General features: G+C 43.4%; 2 protein-coding genes and 1 long non-coding RNA gene across 4 annotated transcripts in view; 1 reads left to right on the top strand and 2 right to left on the bottom strand.

Moving 5' to 3' along the window:
* The window catches only part of YPEL2 (yippee like 2), a 32,927-nt gene extending 29,368 nt beyond the window's left edge, over nt 1-3,559 (bottom strand). For both annotated transcript variants that reach the window (XR_015278588.1, XM_086860021.1), the window contains exon 1: nt 3,468-3,559. The gene's annotated coding sequence lies outside the window, so the exon portion shown is untranslated. The remainder of the gene's footprint in view (nt 1-3,467) is intronic.
* A 280-nt stretch (nt 3,560-3,839) lies between these two features.
* On the top strand, nt 3,840-7,052 carry LOC147649634 (uncharacterized). The gene is made up of 2 exons (XR_015278569.1): nt 3,840-3,971; nt 6,749-7,052. It is a non-coding gene; the product is annotated as an uncharacterized LOC147649634 (long non-coding RNA).
* Nucleotides 7,053-7,535: 483 nt separating this feature from the next.
* GDPD1 (glycerophosphodiester phosphodiesterase domain containing 1) lies at nt 7,536-24,186 on the bottom strand. Its single transcript, XM_023939340.2, has 10 exons — nt 23,284-24,186; nt 19,024-19,066; nt 15,565-15,700; nt 14,921-14,966; nt 14,252-14,370; nt 13,558-13,647; nt 12,692-12,825; nt 12,137-12,196; nt 11,316-11,367; nt 7,536-10,783 (listed from the first exon to the last, which is right to left on the bottom strand). Exons 1-10 carry the CDS (start codon nt 23,417-23,419, stop codon nt 10,661-10,663), a joined length of 939 nt encoding a protein of 312 aa, XP_023795108.1. The 5' UTR covers nt 23,420-24,186; the 3' UTR covers nt 7,536-10,660.
* Between the last annotated feature and the right edge of the window lie 171 nt (nt 24,187-24,357).

Below are 24,357 nucleotides of genomic sequence, written 5' to 3'. Positions count from 1 at the left end.
CACCACGCTACGTTTTGTCCTCGTGGTGCCAATGTGAAACAGGAGAAGTCACACCACTCTGCCATCCCTCTCAGCAGATTAAAAACTTCTCTGAAGGGCAAATTCAAAGCATCCTCAGCTTTTAGAACTTTTAGTAGCCTTTGCTCGACTGTGGGAGTTTCGCTCTGTACAAGTCACGACGCCAGTGGGGAAAAAAAAAAAAAGGAGTCTAAAAGTGATGTATTTTTGTGAGTCAGCAAAACTCACATCTTAACATTCTCCACCAACACCTGAGCAGGTGTAAAAAAGCAATCTCTAGATGGACCTGTCAATGAGGGAACCGGAAGGCAGCTCCACCACCTTGCCTTCCCATAACTTTCAATGACTCACAGTGCCTGGCACTATCATTTGTTAAAGCAAGAGTGAAGCAGGGATAATAGCTATTTACTAAAAACAGAGGAGTGTGATTAGCTTTAATTAGCATTGTCAAGTGACTTGAGATTGTCAGGTACAAGATGTGGGAGAACTAAGTCTCATTAATTATGTTATTTCCTGCAGCCTTAAGTGGCTTGGCCAGTCCAGTGACGCTTCCGGAGACAGAGCTGCTCCCGATGGCCAACACATCCCACATCAGAGCATGGAAATGCTCCCAGCAGGCCTGGAAGATGTGGCTGTCCAGTAAAAGGTGGCAAAGAAGGAGTGGAAACAGGAACACTCAGATTACATGCTGCAGGACAGCCACAGACTCTGACAAACGGGGACAAAAAGGCAAAATGACATGGCAGAAATCAGACTCTGAGATAACTGACTGCCAAAATCCAGGGAGATGAAGACCAGGGACCAATGTGGGCAACAGGGAACAGGACTGATTCAGGTCCAGGATACAGCACTCTTGGAAAACTGTCTTTTTATTCTCCCCAGAAAGACAAGCTATAAGAAATCCACATTCTCAGCCAGCATCACAGGGCAAACAGGCATTGATTTACCAGCTAAAGAGCTGTACTAAAGAAATGAAAAATCTTTGAGTCAGAGTAGTCCCTCTTTTCCATGGACTCTCCTTGGCCTCTGGAAGGAAAAGGAAACCTGTCCTTAGCCATTAGTTACTGTGATAGATCTGAAAGACAAAACCCACAATTAAACAGGCACAGGAAAGGGGACATCTTGAAGGACCAACTTACAGGTCTCAATCAAGGAGTGGAAAAAGGCAGCTATCCTGGTTTCCAAGCAATAAACACACTCTGCTACATCTTGGACATCCTGATCAGCTTCAAAACAGCCCAAGGAGCTCTCAATTTCCCCATTCCTGACTCTGCTGTGATCCCTGTGCTTCAGCACTCCATAGCTGACCTCTAATGAAGACTCTGCTTATGCTCAAGCAAACAAAGCTCTGCCAGTTAATGACCAAAGCCAAATGAAAGCCTGGCTTTATTGGTGTCTCTTCTTCCACACACACAGGCAAAGGCAAGGCCATGATGCAAGAACAAGAAATAAATGTTTTTTTACTTCTCTGCAATCCCTGCAATGCTTTTGTAGTACCACACCAGATGAAGGAGGTCCCAACTTTCTAAACTGCCAACCAGGACCTACACCAGAGTGACCAGTTCCTTAATTAAATTCTCTCTCAGCAGCAGGTATTCAATCCATGAGTCAAGGAGCCTTTGAGGGAATGTGGATTTACAGGTAGGGATGCTGTCTTCTTCAACACAACCCTGACTCAACTGCACACACCAAACAGCAAGGAAAGGAAATCATTTATTCAGAATCTATGAATCCAGAGGACATGAGGGAGCTCAAGGACTGTTTTGCCAGTTATTCCAATCCTGGCACTGGGAAAGAGACACCTGCAAAGAAAACTAAAATAATAAATAAGTAAGAGAAGCACTTGACACCTCCATCAGATGAAAACAATGTCTCTGCCCTCCCTACAGCATTCCCAACCTCAGCTTCAAAGTGCAGCCCTCACTTCTACATGGCCTTTCGGCAGGAAACAGGAGCCAGGGATCCAGGGAGAAAAGGAGAACATCCCAATTCATTGTTCCAGCGCTGCTCTTACACAGCAAACAATGTTTACAAGGAACCAGAGGCGTGGAACCAACACGATGAGATCTTGAACAAAATCAGTGGGAGTGCTCTGCGAGGATGAAGTCACAAAACACATCCTTTCCAGGCAGAATCCTCTCACGGATTACAAGGCAAGCTCCCTCGGTATCTGCTTGTTTACAACCCTCTCACTCAGCACAGGCCTCCCTGCACTGCCCAGCTTTAAGTACCCATAAACGCATTAGGAAAAATTCTTATCTGGAGCAGGGAGCAGGCCCTGAGGAAGGCAGGGGCAGGAAGGCAGTGCAGGAAGGCAGGTGCTGTGCTCTGTCCCGCCCTTGCCCAGCTGCACGCGAGGAACACTGGTCTGACAGGCCTTCCTCTGGCTGTTTTCTACGACAGAAAAAGGTGAGGACAGAGCCACTCCAGTAATTTGTAGGGTAAGGCTGCAAGGATTCCATTTCTTTTTTCCTACCCCGTTAAAATCACGTTTTAAACACAAGCATTTCAAATCAGCTTGACTTCAAAATTCAGCACTAAAATCTGAGGCTATGGACCCATGGCTACTTCTGTCACCTCGAACTTCTCTGGCTTTTCTGGATCAAACCCAGAAGTTTCTATGGAGATGCAGAACCCCATTACCATTTCGCCCTCAGCCCCGGCCCTCGGCGGAGCTCTGCAGAAGAGGAAGCTGCTACACCCTTATCAGAGGCGATAGCAACAACACAGAGCAGCTGAGTTACCCGCACCCGGTTTCGGTGCTCCGAGTGCCAGAACTGCCCTGGGAGGGGCATCCCCAGGGTGCCCCGCAACCCCTGTGCCCCTCAGGCACGATGGCAGCGCTCTAGTAGAGCCACAGCTGGGCACTGCCGGGGCTCCAAGGACTCGCAGCACAGCTGCCAAACAGAGCTGCTGCCCTGGAGCCCCGGGAGAAGATGCTGCAGCTCCGCGGGGTCACCGCCCGAGCCCCCGCACGCCCTGTCCCACCTGCGGGGTCAGCGTTTATGGTGCGTCCCTCGCCACAGCGAGATGGGTGGCGAGGAAACACCATCTCTGCTCCTCCTCCTCCCCCGGCGTTTCCTCGCCGATCCCCGGGTCGGTGGCACCGAACCCCTCCCGGCCGGACCTGTTGCCCCCCGCCTCCATCCCCTCGCCCGGCCGCGCACACAAAGGCCGCCGCCCAGCCCGGCTCTCCCACCGCCAGCACCGGGGGCTCCCCCATCTCCTCTACCGGCCCTGACGGAGCCCTCCGGGGATGCTCCCCCGGATCCGCGCGGCCGCGGGGCGGGTGGAGAGGGGGACACGGGGACACACGGACACAGACGCGGCTGTGGCGCAGCTGCGCTCGGCCGCCCAGCCCCGGCCCAGCTACGCGCGGGCCGGGACGTTTCTCCTCGGTGGCCGCTCGCCCCTCAAGCCCTCACACTCTCCGTGCCGCCCTCACTCACCGCGGCCGCACCGAGCGCGTCCCGGCGCGGACCGAGCGCGGCGGCCGCCGACGCGCACAGAGCCCACAGCGCCTCCCCCGCCCACCGCCTGCTCCCTCCGAATATACAGTGCCGGCGCTGAGCGACACCGCTTCTAACCAATCAGCGTCCGCCGGCACATAGCAACACGCTCCGGATTGGCTACTGTCGGCCGCAGCCCATTTTTGCCCAGCCATTCAGAGCGCGGCGCTGGCGCGATGCTCCCGCCCCGCCCCTCGCGCACCGGCGGTCCCGCACGCAGAGGCTGCGGCGGCGGCAGCCAATGGGAGCGCGGCTCGCGCGGCCGCACAACAAACGCGGCGCGGGCTCTTAAAGGCGCCGCGCCCTCCCGCAGGGATGCGCGCAGGATGCGCGGGGACTGCGCGGCCCCGGGGCTCCCGGGTTTCAGGGTCACGGCGCAGGGAAAGGGGGCGGCTCTGGTCACTTTCCAATGGCTGTGCGGTATTTCCGTCTTTCCCCGCGCAGGTAATTAGCGCGCGCTAATGAACGGCGGTAATTTGCGGTGGCTGGTGCGCGGGGTCGGCCCCGGGGGTGCGGGAGCAGCGGGCAGAGCAGACACAAAATGCACCAGTGCTAACCCCAAATCCACCGATATTAACCCTAAAATCCACCACTATCACCCCTCCAAATCCACCAATATTACCCCCAAAATTACAAGTGCTAACCCCAAAATTCACCAATAATAACCCCAAAATACAGTAATACTAACCCCCCAAATCCACCATTACACCTCCAAATTCACCAATATTAACACCCAAAATCCACCAACACCAACCCAGCTTCCCCAACACGCCACAGGGCTAATTGCAAACATGAGGATATTCCATATTTCTCCCAACAATCTCCATCCCCGCCCCTGCCATGGATTTTTCCAGAAGAGATCTTGGTGGTTTTGTACCCCAACAACTGCAGATGTGCTCCCACCCCCAGCAAACCCCAATTAAATGCTATCCCCTCAAAGCTCTGTAATTAACATTTCAGCACGCAGCAGCTCAGGACGAGGTCATTTGAAGGCTTCTCCCTGCACGTTTTTATTTCCTAATAACAATAATTCAGTGTATAAAGTACAGGTTTAATAATCCCAGAATAGTTTGGGGTTGAAGCAACCTTAAAGTCCATCCCATTCCAGCCCTGACTTGGGCAAGAACTCTCCCCACTATCCCAGGTTGCTCCAACCTGGCCCTGGACATTTCCAATATTAAATATATTTAATTAATATTTTCTATCTGTCCATTTCTCGCATCTATGGATAAAAGTTCTACATCAGGGCTGAAATATATTTGCTTTATGAGATTATTCTTGTTCTAACACTCTCCTGCTTAAACAAATCCATAATGATATTTTACTGCAGAATTCCTTAATCGGTAATAAGAGCAATATTCTGGTTCAAATGTTAAATACATGGACTAATAAAGCAATATTTCCATTAATTGTGATTTTTTTGTGGGTAAAATAACATCCTACCTTGTGCTATAAATTATTTTCCTTCCACAGAAGCCAAACCCACCCCTCCTGATTACATTACTGAACCAGCTGGGTGAGGAATTCCACAGATTTTTAATACTAAATGACATTTTTTCCACCCCTTGTGCACTCGTGGTACAATTTAAACATGCTGCTAACGAAGATTCAAGCACCAGGGTAGTTAGCAGCTATTAAATACACCCAATAAAGAGGAAAATTGCCTTTCTTCTTTAAATTTGTGTTATCTTTAGACAGCTGCAAGAGGAGCCTGCTTTGAAGGCTCACTTTAAGCTTCTTCTTTTCTTAGATAACCTCTTGCCTTCCCCAGCCAGCAGCAAAGAGCAAACAGATTTTCAGCCTCTTTCCCCAGTGCTAAAAGCTCTGTGTTTAACAGAGCTAGACAAGGTTATCAGCAGGAAGTGGTTACAGAATTTACTTGAACTTTAAATCACCCAGAAACCACAAGAAACCATCAGCAAAACAAATTTACATCATTAAGAGGCTGCTGCACAGCAGTGAAATAATTTTTTTTCCACCACCACCTGTGCAGAACTTTCAGTTTGTTAATAAAAATACATTATTGAAAAGGTGAACATCAAGATTATTTTAAAATATATACAAAAAAAAGTTTCTATTGTAATAAGATTGATTTAGGGTGGTGACTAATTTGAATTATATTGCTTTAAGTTCAGCATCACCATGGAAATCTGGGGATTCATACAGCTTTGAAGATGTAGAAAAATATCACCCTAAAAAAGCCCAAAATTTCTTTATGTTCTAACCTCCATGATCTACAAAAATTGCAAGGTTTTTAGGGATAAGAGTGTTTTATCCAGCAGCATTTCACTCACTTCTTCAAAATAAAATGCTGGTTGGGTTAAATGCTATTTACTAAAGCTTCAAGTCCCATTTTTACATTTCATTATGGGTAACAGAGTGTTGTTGAAAACTTTTCAAGCACAGCTTGAGCAGCATCATAAAAACTTTTACTGGGCTGAGCTTTAGGGAAATCTATTAAAAAAAAAAATCTGAATTTTGGCTCTACAATAATTACAACTTAGCTTTCAACTGAACAGCTAACCAGGATTTTTAATTTCACTATTTGCAAACACTACTTTTTGGAGCCTGAGCAGCACAGCTACTGTTTTTCCCTGTTCAGTATCTGATATCAGTTGAAACCTTAATTATCATTTAAACAAGAAAAGCCCAACTGATCAAGCATCACTGCCTGGGGGAAACTTTTGCCATGGCAATACTGAGAGGGGAGAAAATGCCAGATCACCCACTGAGGTATTGCCTCAACATCTTGGGAATTAAGTGTGTGTTACAAGCTGATAAAAATCTCAGTTTCTTGGCATTCCTGAATTTTATTTGCAGCAGGTGTTAATGGCCTCATAATCAAGATACTTCCTCTGCTATTGCCTTTTTTCTCTATTTGTAAAATGGGAATATTTTAAATTTTTTTGACACATGAGGACGCATCCTTTAAGTGTCTCCATCGTTAACAGAAGTAGGTTTTTTCCCCCCAATTTCCCTATTTTTGGTCCAACAAAAAACCAGCCAGCATCTCCCAGTGCTTCATCCTGCCCCAAAAATCACCAAGCCATGACTATGCAGCTGTAAAACAACCCCTTACAGCTGATCCCTCATTTCCCTTTCCATAGCAATAATCCAGATTTTAGAATTAGGAACTCCCCTTTCCATAAATCCAGCTTAATAAACCGATGGTAAAACCTCGGAATGTGGGACTGAAGGAGCATCATCTGCTTTTAATGCAGCTCTGCACTGCGGGTTCCCCATCCCGCCGGGCTCCGGGAATGGCTGTGTGGAAGATGGATCCTATGGAAATCCATGGGGAATGCGCGGGCTGTGGCGGCCTCCCGCGGCAGGAGGGAGCAAGGACCAGACATTAATATTTATTTCTTAGCAAAATTCATCCCTTCTTCACAGACACAGGGAATTTTCAGGGGCAAACCAATTAAAAAAATAATATATATATATCCTGATTTAATTTTTTTTTTAAATAATCAGCACCTAGAGCTTTCTTGCTTTGGATAAATTAAATTGTGAGGTTCTCAAAAATCTGTTTGAACTGTGGATTTATGCCAGGTGACACCACATTTCCATGTTAAAAGACTCTGTAATGCACTCCAATTCCTTATTCTGGTTTACCAAACATTTGGGATGTGTTTTAAGAAATCAAACAGCATCCAGAGCCATCTGGAGAATCTTCTCATCATGCTGGAAAAATCCTTTAAGTTACTAAATATTGTAACATACAAACCCCCAACTTCACCTCTCTTACCTAAATATGAACCCTCAAAGCTTTAAAATTACTCTTGACCTTAAAACCCAATATTTAATGTAATTTAATGGCAATCCAGAAGGAAAGCTGGAAATTTTTCCTCTAGGACTAGAGGAAATGTTATCCTGCTGATCATCAGAAAGGACAGACTTGCTGCAGGTGGAATTTCTGTGAACACAAACTCAAACCAACGATACTGTAAACCCAAAATCACTCTCAGAAATTAGGTTTTTAGGGAAAGAAGTCACACCTAATGAGTATTCAGTTTTAGATCTTTTATGAGTAAAGATGTTTTAATGTGTCACATTTCAAAAGCATCCAATCTTCCTTCACATGAAAAGAAAAATCACTGCATAGCTTTGGAGCTAGAGAGGTCCACGAGACTTTCTGCAAATTAAAAGTGCATGAAATACATGCAGTCATCCTTCATACATAAAACAGCTTGAAACAGGGTTGAGAACACAGTGTTTAAAACAATATTTAGAGTTAAAAGTACCTGAAAAGAATCTCTCCTCAGAGAGAGAGAGATTAACTGAACATCCTCCTGGACAGCTGTGCACATTCTCAACAAAAGCTTTTCTGTACAAGTGGTTTAAAAATCACACAGTGAGTTCTGTAATATTCAAAACAAGGATTGGATACAACAAATGTTTTACAGTTACCCCAATACCAGGGTATTTTGTTACAAACAGTTATCATGGCCTAAGCCCTGTGCACTGGTGCTGGGATTCCTCCATGGAATATTGTCTGGCTCGTGAGATTAAACCTGAGCTCTTGTGCTAAAGCCCAAACAGGTGAATGAATAAATCCAGCAGCTTTTCAAGCACTGGACCCTTTCCCTCCCAATCAAATTTCAGATATTGAGCAGCAGATTTATCCAAGAGAGGTCAATGTATAAACAGCACAGTCAGAAGCTCCATCAGATGTAAGAACACTGGTCTGACAAAAAATGTGGTTGAAAAATGTGTTGAGAATTTTAGAAGGCAAAAATTTCCATCTCTACTATTAGATTAAAATAAATTAAAATTAAATATAAAACAGTCATTTCAGTATCTCTGAATGTTTTTGCATTCAATACAGAATAATGGAAAATTGTTTATTTATTGAGTGATGAGGGAAACTTGAGACAAAGTAAATCAGAGATCAAAACTGGCATTTTAAAACTTAGCTCTTCCTAACCTAAACAAAAAGTTTTAGTATGTTTTTGATAGTATTCTCTAAAATCGTAATTATATTTGCATCTTAATATTGGTGCATGTTTTAGAAATTCAATAGCAATAAAATTGAGTTTAAAAAACCCACATTGCATAAAAACTATCTGGAGCTACAAACTGGTAATAAACCCAGAATAGGACAGAAAGGTGGAATTTTAATTTACTGAGCTGCATGTGGAACATCATCCATAACTATTCTGTGACTTGTAAAAAGCAGGCAGAGCTGTGACTTGACTGATTATTAGCACTTATGTGACCAGACAGAAGTGGTCTGAAAGGGAAACAGAAAGCTTAGTATCTAATAAATAATTTCATCCTTTTCCCCCCATGAACAGTTAGGAAGTTACATTTTCCTCTCTTCCATTCAATAAGCAACAAGGCTGATTAAATTAGGAGGAAATTGAATCTGCAGTCATCTTCACCAGGCAGATATTCAAAAGGACAACATTAACTCATCTGCCCCCATCAGCACATGTTCACTTGAATCCTAAATGCTGCAGTTTTTTTCCATTTCATCCAGACCTATTCCTCAGAAAGCAACTGTGGTGCAGAAACAAACACTCTCCATGCAGATGGATTTGGCATTCTCACAGCCCCCTGACAGGCAGTGGAACACTAAAGATGTTCCATAATCATAACTATGGCACAGCAGCCAGGGAGGGTGAAACAAGAACCCTCCCAAATCTGAGCTAACAAGGGGAAAAAAAATGACTTAAAAACCAGTTTTTAGCACAGTGGATGCTCCTTTCAGTAAAAACACATCTGGCTACTGTGTTTATTGTTAAGATGTATGATTTTCACACAAAGTTCCATCAAGAAATAGACACTGCTGGACCAAAACTCTTGCTTAGAGAGAGCATCTGATGATTCAGTGACTGAGCTCTATACATTGGGTGTAATTAAGCCACAGTAATCAAACCCCTGAAGTCCCAGCCATGACATGAGCACACCAAGGCACACAGGCACTGCAGGCTCCAACCTGTTTGAAACATGGGTAACTCCTGCTCACAAGGACACAAAAGCATGGGAAGCTTCCAGAGATACCTTCCTGCCTAAGCCCATTCCATCATACCTGGGGTTTCCTGGCTTTTGCCAGTTATTTCCATGTCCATGCACATAAATTTGATGGATACTGAATGTATTTTTGTGGAGAGAAAAGACTGAAGTCTACATACATTCTAGATTGACACTTCCTCCCTTTATAAATACACATTAAAATCTGCTTTGGGCGAATTCATTTAATAGGAACATTTTCATTTGTCCCTGAAACTCCAGACCAAACTTAAATTTTCTTTGGTCCCTCACCCTAAAAAACAACTTCCCGTTCATCAAGAACCACAAATGTGCAAAAGACTTTTAGGACATTGTGAAAAGGCTATTTCAAAGTGAGTATAATCTATAACAAGTGCCATTTTCCATCCTTGAAATCCAACTACTGCCATGACAGGCAGGGCAGGGCCAAACCTGGACTCTGCAGTGGAACTCAGTGTCAAAGCCAGATCCCAATTTAAATCCTGTGTTTAGACCCAAAGTCACAGTGCTGACATCGCCTCAGAGAGGGTCTAAATCCAGTTTCAACTCAAGTTCAACATTCTTGTCAGTGAGAATAATGGAATAAATCTATACTGAGTTAATTCTGGCTATGAAGTGACCACCTTCACCGAGTATACTACCTGGCCAGCCACAGAGTCTGCTTTGCTATTTCTCCTGTGCCTGTTTTTCTTGCTCTAGAAGTTACCTGAAATCTAAAAGCAACACAAGAAATGCAAACACACAGGCTACACTTTCAGAAATTCTTCAGTTTCTGCTCACTACAATATAACTGGAATAACTGACACATCTTGACAACTGCTTAGGAACACTTGTGACAGGTAAGATAATGCTTATTTATCTACAAGTACCTTTATCAGGCAACTCTCTTCCTAATCATCACCATTTGTGAAGTGTGCTGTTGCTAAATGAGCTATTTACAAATGTAAACTATGTAATTAAAGTTTTAAAATAAATAGACAACCTTTACATTAGGTAGTGACTTGACAACAAGGTAGCAGATCATCAGTTACATCTTTCCAACAAAAATGATCTGTGCATGCTGCCCCCAATTATTTTTTTAATGAGGAAAATCCTTGGCTCACAATCTGTTCTGAAAGGACTTTCTCAGTTTTCTTCCTTTATACTGGGTAATTATGTAAGAACTCCTTCAGTTTTGTTGGATAGTCTGTCATCACTCCAGTAGCTCCAAGATCAAACGCTCTCTTGTATTCTTGTTCTTCATTCAGTACCCAAATGTACACCTATGAAACAGGATACAACAACCAAGTTATTATAGGAAATACTAATTTATTATTTTTTTGAAGGTGACTTTTAACCTAAATTGTTTGATCTGAGAGAGATGTTGCTGCATATTTAAAATGAGAAATGATTACACTGTGATGCTGGAGTTTTTCCCTCATCTTCCAAAAGAGACATTTTAATGGTAACTCCACTACCTGAGACTTCAGAGCCTTCTAAGAGTCAGTATTATTTTGTGAAAGCCCCACATCACATAAGCCTATAAAATCTGCAAAACTGGTTAAGTTTAAAGGGGGAAGAAAAAGCCCTAAACTTCAAGGGGTTTAAATGAAAAACTCTTTTTTCCCCCCAAGTGTACAAATCTTCCTTTGCAACCAGAGTAGTGCTAATGTAACAGCAGCAGCTTTTGCTCAGGAACTGAACAACAACTCGTGGTCCCAGAAACACAAAGAACTTGCTGGGGGGAACAGGAACCTCTTTTCAAGGCTGTATTTGTCTGGTTTTAATTCTCACTTTAGCTTTTCCCCATTGTACCTGGATGCCCCGAGCTGTGAGGTGGTCAAACAGTGCCTTCCTCATCAGCAGCCTGGGAAAGGAGAGGGAGATTAATTAACAACTTCAACTATATATGGAATTTTCAGTGTCTGTTGATGATCTGCAATGAAGTTCCCATACAGAGTGTAGGGTTGTCCTCAAGAGAAGTACAATTCTAGAAAACTTCCAGTTCAAGCAATTCACGTTATCAACCCTGCTGAAGATCAAATCCAGCAGAGAAATCCTTCACCCTGCTGGTACCTTATACCATGTCTGATGAACCAACCACTCTGCTTTCAGGAGAGGTTTTATCCTTCCCACCAAAAGACATGGAATTGTCCTGGCCACTGGAGAAATTAAACTAACAGATGTCAGAGCCAGGAGACACTGCAGTCACTGAAAACCCATGACTAAACCCCCTCTGAAGCACAGATATTCTTAAAATGCAAAGTGTTCCTTGTAAGGCAAACAGTGTCTCTCCTCTGACAACATTATGAAACAGTCACATCCATGAAATTTGCATTCTGCATCTAATTGCATGTTAATTAGATAAGCACACTTAAGGACAGAAGCTTAAACAGACACAATTGGAATAATTCCCACTGTTACTGCACCTTAGAAAGCTTCAGTGTATGGAAAATAAAAGCATAAAGCACTCCTACGTAAGATTTAAATCTGATTTATCCTGCACTGATGAAAAGCTGGAAGAAACTGAAAATATATAATGCATAGATATAGCAATAGCTAATCTTAGTTGCTTGAGTCAAGTGTTAATATAAAGGCAAAATATAAATAAAAATTTAATCAGGCGAAAATCTTACGTGTCAGCCAGCCAGATAATAAATTTCTGGCTTCTTGACATCTTCTCTGGTTCTTTCAGCCTGTTGAAGAAGAGGAAACCAAAAATCACCAGAGCACATATTAAAATGTTGAGATGTTCCTGCAAAAGGAACATAAAGAATTAATCTTGCTCAAATTAGAGCAGTAATTTCACTGCTCAAGACAGTGACTTAGAATTGGGTTATACAAGAGAAATGAGCTACATTTAAGAGAAGCAACAGAGATGAGAATTCTGCAGCATTTTGAGTGAAGAATGAGACAGATTTCACAATCTCATATCCACTCTACTGCTGACTTGTCTCCTGGCCCTATCAGACAAATTTGTTCTCAAGAAAAGAGGAAAAAAGAGCAAGAATTATTTGTAAGTACAGAACTCTTAGGTATTACTGCGCACAGAATTCTCCCAGGAATATCCAAAAGTGCCTAAACCAACAGAAAAGCAACCTCAGCCCAAAAAAGGAGTGCTCAGGAAGGATCAGGGTTCACCTCCTTTACACTGGTGCCAGTGCAGCACCCACTGCTGGGCTGTAACTCACTTGAGGATGATGGAAGGCATGGGAATCTCAAAGAATTCCTCCTTGAAGGGAATGAATGGCAGCAGACCAGTATAGAACAGGCCAAGGAGCAGGAGGACACGCTGGGCACAGAAGATGGTGGCAATGTCAGAGTTCTGCAGGAACCAGGAAAGAGATTCTCAGTTATCCTGGTAGATTTTGACTCTGTTGCAATTAAATTTGCTCATCAATGCATGTCTGAAGTTCAGCAATTGCTCACACCTAAGATTAAGCAGCCTTATATGAAGAAATCTAACTGCTATTCAGGTAGGAAATGGGGTGTTGTCCTACACAGATAAATTGAAATCATCAACTAAACTGAACTATGAACAAGATTGATTTCACTCAGGTGCATCATCCCTTGGACTAAGCACAATTTTAATTTAATTCTAAACCATAAATTTCCTCAGCACAAAAAGGAGGAGAATTAGAGCTGTGAAACAATAGCTTTATGCTGATGCAACTGTGTCCACTAGTGGCCACATCCATTATTTTTGTGCAAAGAAACAGACAATCAGCAATCCTTGGAAAAATTGCTTTTTATCAGATGAATGATGTGCAAAACAGGCTCTAAGAACTCCTGGCATAAAATTGTAATGCCCTAAATTTCATAAAACAAGAATAAAACATGACTAAGCTTAATTCTTCAAGTATTTTATGGCAGGGTAGAGGGGTGTCAACTGTGCTTCTCTTATTTTAGCAGTACAGCAGGCAGAACACAATCCGAGCACAGAATTTTTCACCACGAGTAGAAGCCTGGCTCAGCTGCTTAAATCTTGATTTTCAGGGTGCTTTTCTGTAGGTTTTGTCAGCACACAGTAACAAAGCTTAGCTGGACTCAGCCTTACCTCCTTGAAGCACTTGGATACAATCTCATAATTGACATTCCCCCACACGGTCAGATGCTCTCTCTTGTACTGACTCACTAGCTCCGAGACCTGCAGCACACAAAGCACAACTCTCACATGGAGTCACTGGAAATTAAGTGCAGCATTATTTAACTGAAACTCTGCTTGCTCTGGAAATCATTATAGCAAAGAGTTCTTTACTCTTTCCCATCATAAGGTGGTTGCGATGCTTTGAGGGGAAATAAAAGAGATGTTCAGGACAACAGATTATACTTACAAAAATCCCTAAGGAACTTAGGGAACCTAAATGACAAAACAGTGTTTGCTGGAAAGATTTCCCTCTGTGTTGAACACATCTGCACAATAACATCATGTTTTTATGCTGCATTGGAGAGCAACAGTCCCTAAGCAGACCCTTCCCATGAGGTACAAACCAAACCTGTCTCCAGCAGTGCTGGAGCAGCTTCTCATCCAGATGAAGGGTCCTGAAGAGCTTTTACAGAATACCTTGCACAAGATCCCTTCTCTGTCTCCTGCATTACCTCACACAGGGAGCAGGACACAACATGTGAAGGGTGACGCAGTCCAAGAACACAGATCTTGGTATCACAGACTGCCATAACTCAAAAAAAACTTCTGGAATATCAGCAACATTCCCCTGCCTTCTCTCTCAGTTCAGCAGATTCTCATGTACCTTTCTGATCAACACATTGTTGTTCATTTTGATGTCAATGTTGACAGGAGTTTCTGGGAATGCCTCAAACACCTCTTGCAGGAGTGGGATACGATTGTCTGTCCCTTCACATTGACTTTCTGGGGAAACAAGAAACTTGTCACTGCTGTGGCCACTTTTAATAAACCACACAAAAGCAGAAATGTCAGAGCATTTGTTACCTTAAAATGCTACTACAAGTATAAAGTTCCAAGGATAATCACGTTTTTAAACAAAAAATGACTTTGTTCAGCCGTAATTAACTATGACAAGCTCATTTCCATAATGAAAATGTCCTGAGCATGTTGCACATTCAGGTTTTAACTTCATGAAATTCACTCATTATTTAGCAACAGTAGGAGTGCAGGCAACGTTAAAATCCTGAAATAGCAAATACAGGCTCAGTTACCACACACCAAATGCAACGAGATTAATGTGAAAAAGACCAAATGAGAACAAAATTTCCTTCTGAACCCCAAGTCACACCTACAGTAACTACTGCATTGGTTTCTACAGACAGAATAATTTTCTTTTGAAACCTTTATCATGATATTGAGAGAAGCAAATGCACTTTTCTACTCCCTTTGCCAAAGCAGGAAACTGCCATGCTACAAAATGGAAAACTGAAACAGCAAGAGACAAAAATCTTACCTTTCTGAAAGGTGACATCTAACTTGCAGAGATAGCGTGGAAGTTCCTTAAAAACAAAGAGGAATGGAACATCAATTCAAATACAGGAATATAATCATGACCCTCCTCCAAAAAGACCAAAAATATCATAATTCATAAGCCACTTATCTTCTCATCCAAAAAGTGGATTTAGTAGCGCCACTTTCAGTATTAATTGAACTATCTGACAAATCTGTTTCTTAGATTTGTATCACCTGTAGTTGAATAAGGCAAAACATTCCCACATGTCTTGAGAATTCTGAAAATTCCACTGGTGGGGGAGGGGGGGGATTCATCTCCCAGTTTTCCCAATAAAAACTGGCCACACCAGGAAGAGCTTTTGTCACTCTGCCATCAGTGTGACAAAACATCCCATTTCCAGAGCCATTCCCCCAACCTGATACTGGAGGAGTAAATCACCCTCTGGAATGTGCCAGGTGTGATCTTCTGACTGCACAGGGAGTTTAGTGAGGGTGGTTTAGTTTAGGAGTGGTTTTTTTGTTTGGGTTTTTTATTGAGATGAATCCTTCCCTTTGGTGTTGAGCACCAGGCACATACAGAGCGCTCTGCCCACCCCACAAATGCATTTTTCAACACTCCCCCAGCCCATTTTCTCCTCAACTCACCGAGTATTTGAGGTCAGATATGTTGACATCAACTCCTGTTGATCTCTTCAGGTTCTCATCATGGGACACAACCACTTGCTCGTCTTTTGTAAGGTGACAATCCAGCTCCAACATGTCCGTCCCCAAATTAACCGCGCTGCAAGGAAAGGCTGCCTTGAACCACTCGAGTGCTTTGTGCAGCTCCAAAGCAAACACAATCCATAAACTAATCCCACTGGAAGGACTTTGGATGCTTTAATGGTGCAAGGAATCCTCACAATCCTGCTGCAAAGCAAGGAGCAAACAGGAATCCTCAAAATCTCTGCTGCAGTGGGAAGCTGATGCAAGAATAAACAACAGCTTGTGAAGCAGAGATGGGAATTTTGGCTCTGTCTCCCATGGGAATTAGGAAGCTCACCTGTGGATTGCAGCCTGCCACCCCAGGATTGAGAAATCTGCTCCTAAATGATTGATTCAGGATTAGGAGTGGGGTGTTTATGAGCAGCAGCACGTCTGCCCACAGGAGGAAGTGAGGTTTTGAAAACAGAAATTGAACTTGTGGTTAGAAACAACAAATGACAGAGGTGTGAAAGCTGGTTTTTTGTTTGTTTTTTTTTACTTTATTTACATTAATCAGGAAAGGTTGGATCAGGAAATTAGCAGTGGGACTTTCAGGCTTTTGGCTGTTTTATTGGGTAGCAAGACAACCTTAAACTATTATTTAAATGAAAACGTTTTAATTTAAATTAAAAAGGAAATAAACCACTAAACATCCAGTCATATTTTTCAAAGCAAAATAGCTATTCCTGTTCCAACCCACTGCTTTGAAAAGCTCTAATCCAACCCCAAATCCACTCCATATTAGTTTGGTTCATAGGTGGTGTAAGGAAAGCAGAAAGTAATAATGATATTGATGAAAAATAAGTACAAGAAACCTCACATCAGAACAAAAAAAACCCAAAACTTCACTGCAATGGGGAGTGAATTGCTCATTTAACTAGAAAACAGGTGTCACTCCAGCAGACAGATAAAACTCTTCCTTCAAAACATTTTTATTCACCTCTGAGCAAACCTACACCACCTGAGTTGTGCCTACATGAGACCCAAAGCTCTGTAAATTCTGTAAAAGCCTTTTCCTCATGGGCTTTACTGGCTGCTGAAAACAGCCCATGAACATCCACAAACGTAGTAACAAACCAAAAAAAAAATAAAATAAAATAATCAGAACATGCTCCCCAAAGTGTTCAACACAATTTCTGGTCCAGCTGGGATAATGATGAAGGAGGCCTGACAAATTAAAGCCAATTTGTGAGCTGTTTGCCAGTGCTGCTAATTAAGAATTAGGAGAGGAACAAAATCCTGTTACATATGGAAGAATCACAGGCTGTACTGGGTGATTTTTTCCATCCTGAGGGAAAGCAACTCCAAATTTGCTGCAGGAGAAATTTTGCCAAATTTGTAGATGTTCCCATGTTTTATCATTTCACCAGCAGATTTTATTAGCAATATTTCTTGCTTAAGAAAGTCAGGGCTGATGCTGCATGGAAAGGAGAGAACAACAACTTTCCTTGTTAACAAATTTGAGACTTTGCCAGGCCCTTACAAGCAGCTCACTGCTAAATAAGCTTCCTCAAGTGCTGAGCTTTCCCAGCTGGAAATCAGTTGGTTCTGTCAAATTCACACTGCTCCAGAGAAGGCTCCAGATTCAGAACATCACTGTGGATTCAGATCCAACTGCTCCAGAAGTCAAACTGTGAGGTAGGCTCGCATTTGCAAATTAGGGTGAGAGTGCTCTTGCTTAAAATCTATTATTTTATAATCTAAAACCACCACTGAAGCATTTAAATATGGTAGAACAAAATTATAGCCCACCCCTCATCTATTATGCATTTTACCTAACAAAACAAGATTGTCTTTGGTACAAAAACTCATCCTTTCCTTCCAGAATATTTGTAAATTAAGCAGTACAGAAACTGAAATTACCAATTAAGGCCTCCTCCCCCTGTATACACATTCTCTTCTGGATTCAACTACAGCAACAGCCAAATATTCTTGCTTGTGCAAACCTGCAGGAACAGCTCCTACAGACACACCCTGTTTGGCTTCACACAGAATCTGATGGATTATAAATTTATATATATTATTATATATATATATCATAATCATTATTATGATTATAAATGGATCAGCTCTTATCAGCTGTTTGAGCCAATCCTGACCATTTTTCACCAGCCAGATCACTGGTTTTCTACCCCTTTCCTTTTGCTGCTTTACTTGGGAAGATGGGAATGAGCAAATGGGACGGACAAAGCCTTTACCCCTTCCCAAAAGGAAACAGAAGAGTTTCCACTCTTAACAGAAGGTAATAGCTCTGCTTCCTGCAGAGGTACCCTGGCTCTCTTTACTCAGATAAACTTCACTATTGGCAGCTGTGGTGAGTTCAAAAACTGGACCTCAATGCATTTTTTTCCACTACAGCTGTAAAGAAATTAAAATGGGCAGAAGAGAGTCAGAAAAACATTATCACAAAATGTATTACCCCCAGCACAGTCCTTACTCTAAGTATTATTGCTTATTTCTGGGAATAAAATAAAAATAGATTATGGAGTAACTTCCACTGCAAGAGCCCTTCATGTACAGAATGAGTATGATATGAAATTAGAACTAAGAAGTGGTTGAAAAGAAAGAAAGAAGCACTTCCAGAAAGTCTGGTAGCAGACTTGAAAAAAGGCAGGCCAGCAGGAAAAAAAAACCCAAAAAGCCACACAAAACTATGCTGAGCTTCCATGGAGATAGAAAATAGTGCAGTACTTTCTTTTATTTGGTTGGGAAAGCTGGCACCCCTCAAGGCTGCAGGGAAACAGCAAACTGATGAGGCTCCTTAGCACAAAGCAAATTAAAAAACCCCCAAACAAAACAAAGAGGAGCCCACATAATGTGGTCCCTTCTCAGCAGCAGCTGGAGTTTTAGATATGCTGCTTCTTCAAATGCCTTTGAGAGCCTCGTTAAAATTCACTACTTAAATGCTGGAGGCTTAAAAGGCTTTCTGGTCCCAACCCCATTTTAAACCCCTGAGTAAGAGGCTTTCACACATTGCGTGACTGCAGAGTGTGAGGGCAGGAAAAAAAACAAACAGCAGCATTTTCTGCTTCATAGTGACAAATAAATAGATCATTTATTAAAATTAATAGATTAATAGGTAATCACCGTTAAGCACAGTATTGTTTGCTGTTTTAATGGCTAGCACAGCTCAGGCCTCAGGGTTTATTTCCATTTGTTACTGTGCACAGACCATAACTTGTGGTATCCCAATTCCTTCTGGTGAAACTGGAATGGATGTTTGGCAATCCGGAGAGCTGGCTTTCAGAAACAGGACATTGTAATCCCAAAGAACTGATGGAGTCCCACCTCCCTTGATTGCTTCACTCACAAAGACACTGAGAAAACCTCATTTAGGTATTCTCATCCTTTTGTACTCACTGGTGAAAGGCTGCCATTGTGTTCTCCAGGTTTTCTCCAGCACCTACAGAAATAACAAAAATAAAATTTACACAAAATCCTTTTCTTCCCCTCAATCCCACTGAAAATCTAATTAAAAAATAACAGGTTTAAAAATATATGTATTTTGAGAAATGAGGATGAAGCTCAAGGCAGAAATCTCTGTTGCCACCAACCTACTGGTTGAGAGACATGACCTTCTCCAGGTAAAATGATTTTAAAAAAGAACTTATCTTGGATTTGTGTAACACTTTGAATATTCAAACCAAAATGCTTATTTTACCAGAGGTATTTAGTAGGGCAATAAGCCCTACAGGCACAGGGACATGCAAAAATCTGTTTGAGAGTTGGTGGGAAGTGTAACAAGAGAAAAGAAACAACAAAAAGCTATGAATTAAAGCACCCAAGACATTCTAAAGCTGACACTCCCTAAATGTATAACCCAGCTGATGCTCAGATAGGTGACAACCTCTTTTTCCAGAGAAAGGATATTTCCCAAACAGCACAGATCTGTCAGTAAAGGTTTGTGCTGCTGGAGAAGGGAGGTCTCACACACAAGGAATGAAACGCACAACAATTTCAGCTAAGAACTGAAAGGACAAACTTAATTCTCTTTCAGGCAGGACTAAACTCTGCAACCCCTAAGCCAGCATTCTCTGCATAAAAATCTTTGAAAATGAGTCTGATTAGGGACTGGAAAAGGTTGTGCCTTCTCGCCACCTCAGAAAATAGGAAATGTAGATTGAAAAACAAAACCTCAGGAAGATACACGTGCTGATGAAGACATCTATGCAAATTTTAACTGCACTTTGACAGTAATGAATGATAGACTTTGTAAACAGCAATTATAAGAGCTCCAATTAAGGCCTTGCCTATTAACAAGGCCTCACCAGGATATACTTACCTCAACCTGTGTTCAGTTACTTAATTAAAGGAATGCACAATCACCAATTTAAAATTGTTGTTCTCGGGTAGGTTTACAAAATGGCAGACTTAACTTAAAACCATGATGACAAAAATCTGCAGGGTTTAATATAAAACAATATGGTGAGTCCACAGCAGCTTCTGTGATCAGACATGCACCAGTATTTTATGGGATTTGACTGTAGAACTGTGAATTAGCTGAGTGGCAAAAGTGAACCAAGGGACAAAGGAGAGCACAAAAACCTCATGGTATCCATCTGGTTATTGCCTAACAAATGGGAAACCCCTGCACAAGACCTGGCTGATTAGTTACAAATTAACTGCAGTAATAATTGAGGTTTTTAGATATCTTATCAGCTGTGGTAATCCAGCCCATACATCCTGAAGCTAGAGGGAAGGGCAAAAACACCTGAGTCAAGTCTTCAATTTGTGAACAAGGTATGAGTATCCTAACATTCCTGGGCAGAAAGTTCCAAAAATAGAACTTTTAAGTGGCTGATCTTGGCACATGGCAGGGAGGTGGTCAAGGGCCAGGGATGGCAATGTATTGGGGGTGGTGGGTCAAATGCCTCACTTGTAGCATTTTGGGGGAAGTGAGGAACCAAGTTGAGAGATCAGCTGAAAAAGAAATTCTAAATCAGCAACCACATGCAGAAAAGGGAACTACAGAAGTTGTTTGACCCAAGTAATTTTCTCCCCTGAAAAGTGAGAAGGCTGGGCTGACCAAAGGGCTTTTGACACTTCCTCAAACATACCTCCAGCTTCATGGGCTCATGTGCTGCTGCACTCCCTACGAGGAACTGACCTTCTCCAGCCAAAATGGCACATCCAGACATTAAGAGGGAACATTCCCACTCTGCAAGCACCACCATGGACAAGAGGGAGCAAACACCAAGCACTGGCTCAAGGAGATGACCTTCAGAAGATATTGGGGCCAGCAAGTCAAGGGAGGTGATTGTTCCCCTCGGCTCAGCACTGGTGAAACCACACCTGGAGCACCACATCCAGTTCTGGGCTCCAAAGCACAAGACTGACATGGACCTACCAGAGTAAGTCCATGGAAGGGCTGCAAAAATTAAGGGATGAGAGATTCCCATGTACAGTGAGAGGCTGAAGGTGCTGGAATTATTTTGTCTGGAGAGCAGAGGCTGGGGAGGATCCTACAGATGTAAATATCAGACTGGAGGAAGTAAAGAAGACTGAGCCAAACTCTCCTTGGTGGTACCCAGAGAAAGGACAAGAGGAATAGGAACAAATTTAAACACCGGGAATTCAGATGATAAATGTAAGTAAAAAGAAAACTTTTTTATTGTAAGAGTGATCAAACTTTGGAACAGGTTTCCTGCAGAAGTTGTGGAGACTCCATCTCTGGATGTATTCAAACCCTAACTGGACCAGGTTCTGGTTAACCTGCTCTAGTCAGATGAGCTCTCCAGAGGTCCCTTCCAATCTGAATTATTCTGTGCAAAAATCATCATGCTACCCTCTGTCAGAGACCCTGCAATCCAGGGCTGCTGGCATCAACAGAGAACTCCAACACAGAATATCAAGACTCAGTAATTGCTCTCAGAAATGACCAATTTTAAAATTATGCTGAAGTAAAGAAATCATTCAGGGATGATTCTACAAAATGAGGTGGATAGTTCTTGAACGAGAAAGCAAGCAAAATCAGACTTAAAAAACTTAGTAGAAGGTTTCATCTCGGAGAGGAAAAAGCCAAGCAAGCATTACCTTGATCTCCCAAGCTGAGTAATGCAATAGGTAACCTGACACTGAGTCTGAAGCTACAGCATGACTAAAGCTCGAGAACTCCAGTCCCGCAGGAATTTATGTTACAAGGTAAACACCAAGGAGAGTAAAGCAAGAGTGATCTTCAGCCTCAGATGAGCAAAAAGCTGCAACGTTCAGGGCTGCCCTCCTGCCTCAGGTGGATTTCACAGGAATAACTCACAGACCGTGCACTTTGAATGCCTGAGGAATAATCCTCCCTTAAGTGAGGCTTTCCTGCTGTTCCGATGGAGCTTAGAGCAACTGGCCCAAGCACTCGCATTCGAGGCTTAGAGCTGTGTATCTTAACTAAGGTCTTTGCAAAGGAGTGAGAACAGATTAAGGGGATCATACCAAGTTCCAACAAAGTCGCCTACAAGTTTTTAACAGGTTACAAATAAAAAGCCAAACAAACCAGAAAGCCATTAAAATTAAGAACCTTTTCTTTTGCTGAAGAAAAAATATAAATATCAAGCAACAGATAATATAGATATTCTACACCAGAAGCTACATTTTATGCTATACGTACAGCTACAGTAACAAAGAAACAAACTATCAAATAAACTTAATGAAAGAAGTACCAGGAATAAAATCATTAAGAGATCAGCTCCAATTTTTGTAGTTTCATAATTCAAGGCAGCAGCATTTGTTAAGGACCACGGGCTAAAACTGTGATCAAGCACAAACTGGCACTTTGTATGATATTGAAAACTGTTTAAACTCAGCACCAGACATCTCTCACACAGAATATCGGAAAATATTTACTAGCAAACTACTATTTTCAAAAAGTGAGGCAGCAGTAAAAAGCACAGAACTGATCTCTACAGAACAGAAAGACACGTCTTTCTGTGTATTTTTTCCCTTCCCAGTGCTTTAGAGTATGTGAAGTAACTTAGAAACCTCTTTTAGCTATTTTAGACAGAATCAACATGCCTGACTCTCAAATAGGATGGGTTTTACCAGGGCACTGAGCCATTCACTGTCTGCCTGCAACACCGAGGGGAGCAAGAACAGAGTCACAGCAAATTCTGTTTCCCCTGAAAGCAGAAAGCAAAGCAAACAGGCGGTCAGAGGCAAGAAAATTTATCTCTTGTACCTGATCTAAGCAACAGCCAGAGGCCCCTCTGGTTGGGGAGAGAAATACCAGGATACAGAATCGTTAGAAGAAAAAAATATAGACGTGTTTGAGAGGGGAAACATCAGGCCCCACACACATCAAAAAACAAAAAACCGAAAAACTGATTTTCGGCTGGCGCCGTTGGACTTCGGAGATTAATTCCGCGCTGAACCGAGGCACTGGTCAGCAGGTGGCACCTAAAATTAGGCTGCGGGAGGAAGGTTTAAAGGGAGCCCGCTGCAAGCCACGGACACCGCGCAGCCCCTCACGACTCTCCCGTGCCCGGGGGGACAGAGCAGCGTCCCGGGGTCGTGAGGGAGCATCGCCCGGGGGCCGCGGAGCCCTGAGCGCCGAAAGCCGGGCGGGGACCGTCCCTCAGGAACGGCAGAAAGGCTCCCGCATCTCCTCCCCTCGTCCCCGCGCCCCCGACTCACCGCCGCGATGCGAAATGTGCCGGCAGCGAAAGCGCTGCCGCTTGGGCCGGTGAAGCAGCCCCGGGCACTTGAGGAGGAGCGCGGAGGTGAGGACGTATCCACCCAGCGTGGAGAGTAGGTAGAGCGTGGCCGACATCCTGCACCTGTCACCGGCTGCCCCGGCCCGTCCTGCCGCGGTCCGTGCCCCTGTCCCAGCCCCAGCCAGGCGGAACCGCTGCGGGACGCGGAGGCTCCGAGGCAGCAGCGGCTCTGAGGGAGCGGAGGCTCTGCGCCCGCGCAGCCGCCCCGGCGCCGGGAGGAGCGCAGTGCGCAGGCGCGGCGGCCCCGCGCCCTTCCCTCCCTTCCCGCCTGGCCGTGAGGGGCTGCTCGCAGCCGCCGCTGCTTCGCAATTGCTGTGGGGGTAATTGCCAATTACACGGTTTAATTCCCCACGGCGCCGTCCCGGCACCCTGCTCGCAGGTGGAGGGATGTGTTTTCCACACCCCCGCCCAGTGCCCGCCTCATGGGCGGGGCTGGTGCGGTCAAAAACCACCTCGAAGATGCTGTGGGGTAATTCTCAATTACACGTTTTTATTTTTCACCTGGCTGACCCGGCTCTCTCCTCACAGGTGGAAAAATGTGTTTCCTCCGCCCAGCCCCTCAGAGAAGTCATATTCCAAATGGGAGGGATGCGCTTTCCCCACACAGCCCCTCAGAGGTGATAAAATCATGTAACAGTTGGATCGGATCTTTAGACATCATCTAGTCCAGCCCCTTATGTCGTATTTCAAACAGGAGGGATGAATTTTTCACACCCAACCCCTCATAGATAATATATTCCAAAGGAAGGGATGTCTTTTCTCCATCCAGTCCCCCCACGATGTCATATTCCAAATGTTTCTCACACCCAGCCCCTGAGAGATCAGAATGCTTGGAAAGGATCTTTAAAACCATCTAATCCAACCCCTAATGCTGCATTTCAAACAAAGAGCTGTGTTTTCCCCATCCAGCCCCTCAGAGATGTATGCAGAGCAGAAACCAGGTCTCGGCTCCGGTCATACAGTTTAATTACTGTACTATAGCAAACTGGCAAAT

This window comes from Cyanistes caeruleus, chromosome 21, assembly GCF_971803275.1.
Source record: "Cyanistes caeruleus chromosome 21, bCyaCae1.hap1.1, whole genome shotgun sequence".
Lineage (NCBI taxonomy): Eukaryota > Metazoa > Chordata > Aves > Passeriformes > Paridae > Cyanistes > Cyanistes caeruleus.
This window is presented reverse-complemented; position numbering and strand designations above follow the sequence as displayed.

Coding starts and splice junctions, on each gene's coding strand:
- GDPD1 (XM_023939340.2), bottom strand. CDS start 23,419: ATGTCGGCCACGCTCTACCTACTCTCCACGCTGGGTGGATACGTCCTC. Junction 19,067..23,283: donor GCACATTTCGCATCGCGGCG/GTGAGTCGGGGG, acceptor TTATTTCTGTAG/GTGCTGGAGAAAACCTGGAG. Junction 14,371..14,920: donor AGATGTCACCTTTCAGAAAG/GTAAGATTTTTG, acceptor TTGTTTCCCCAG/AAAGTCAATGTGAAGGGACA.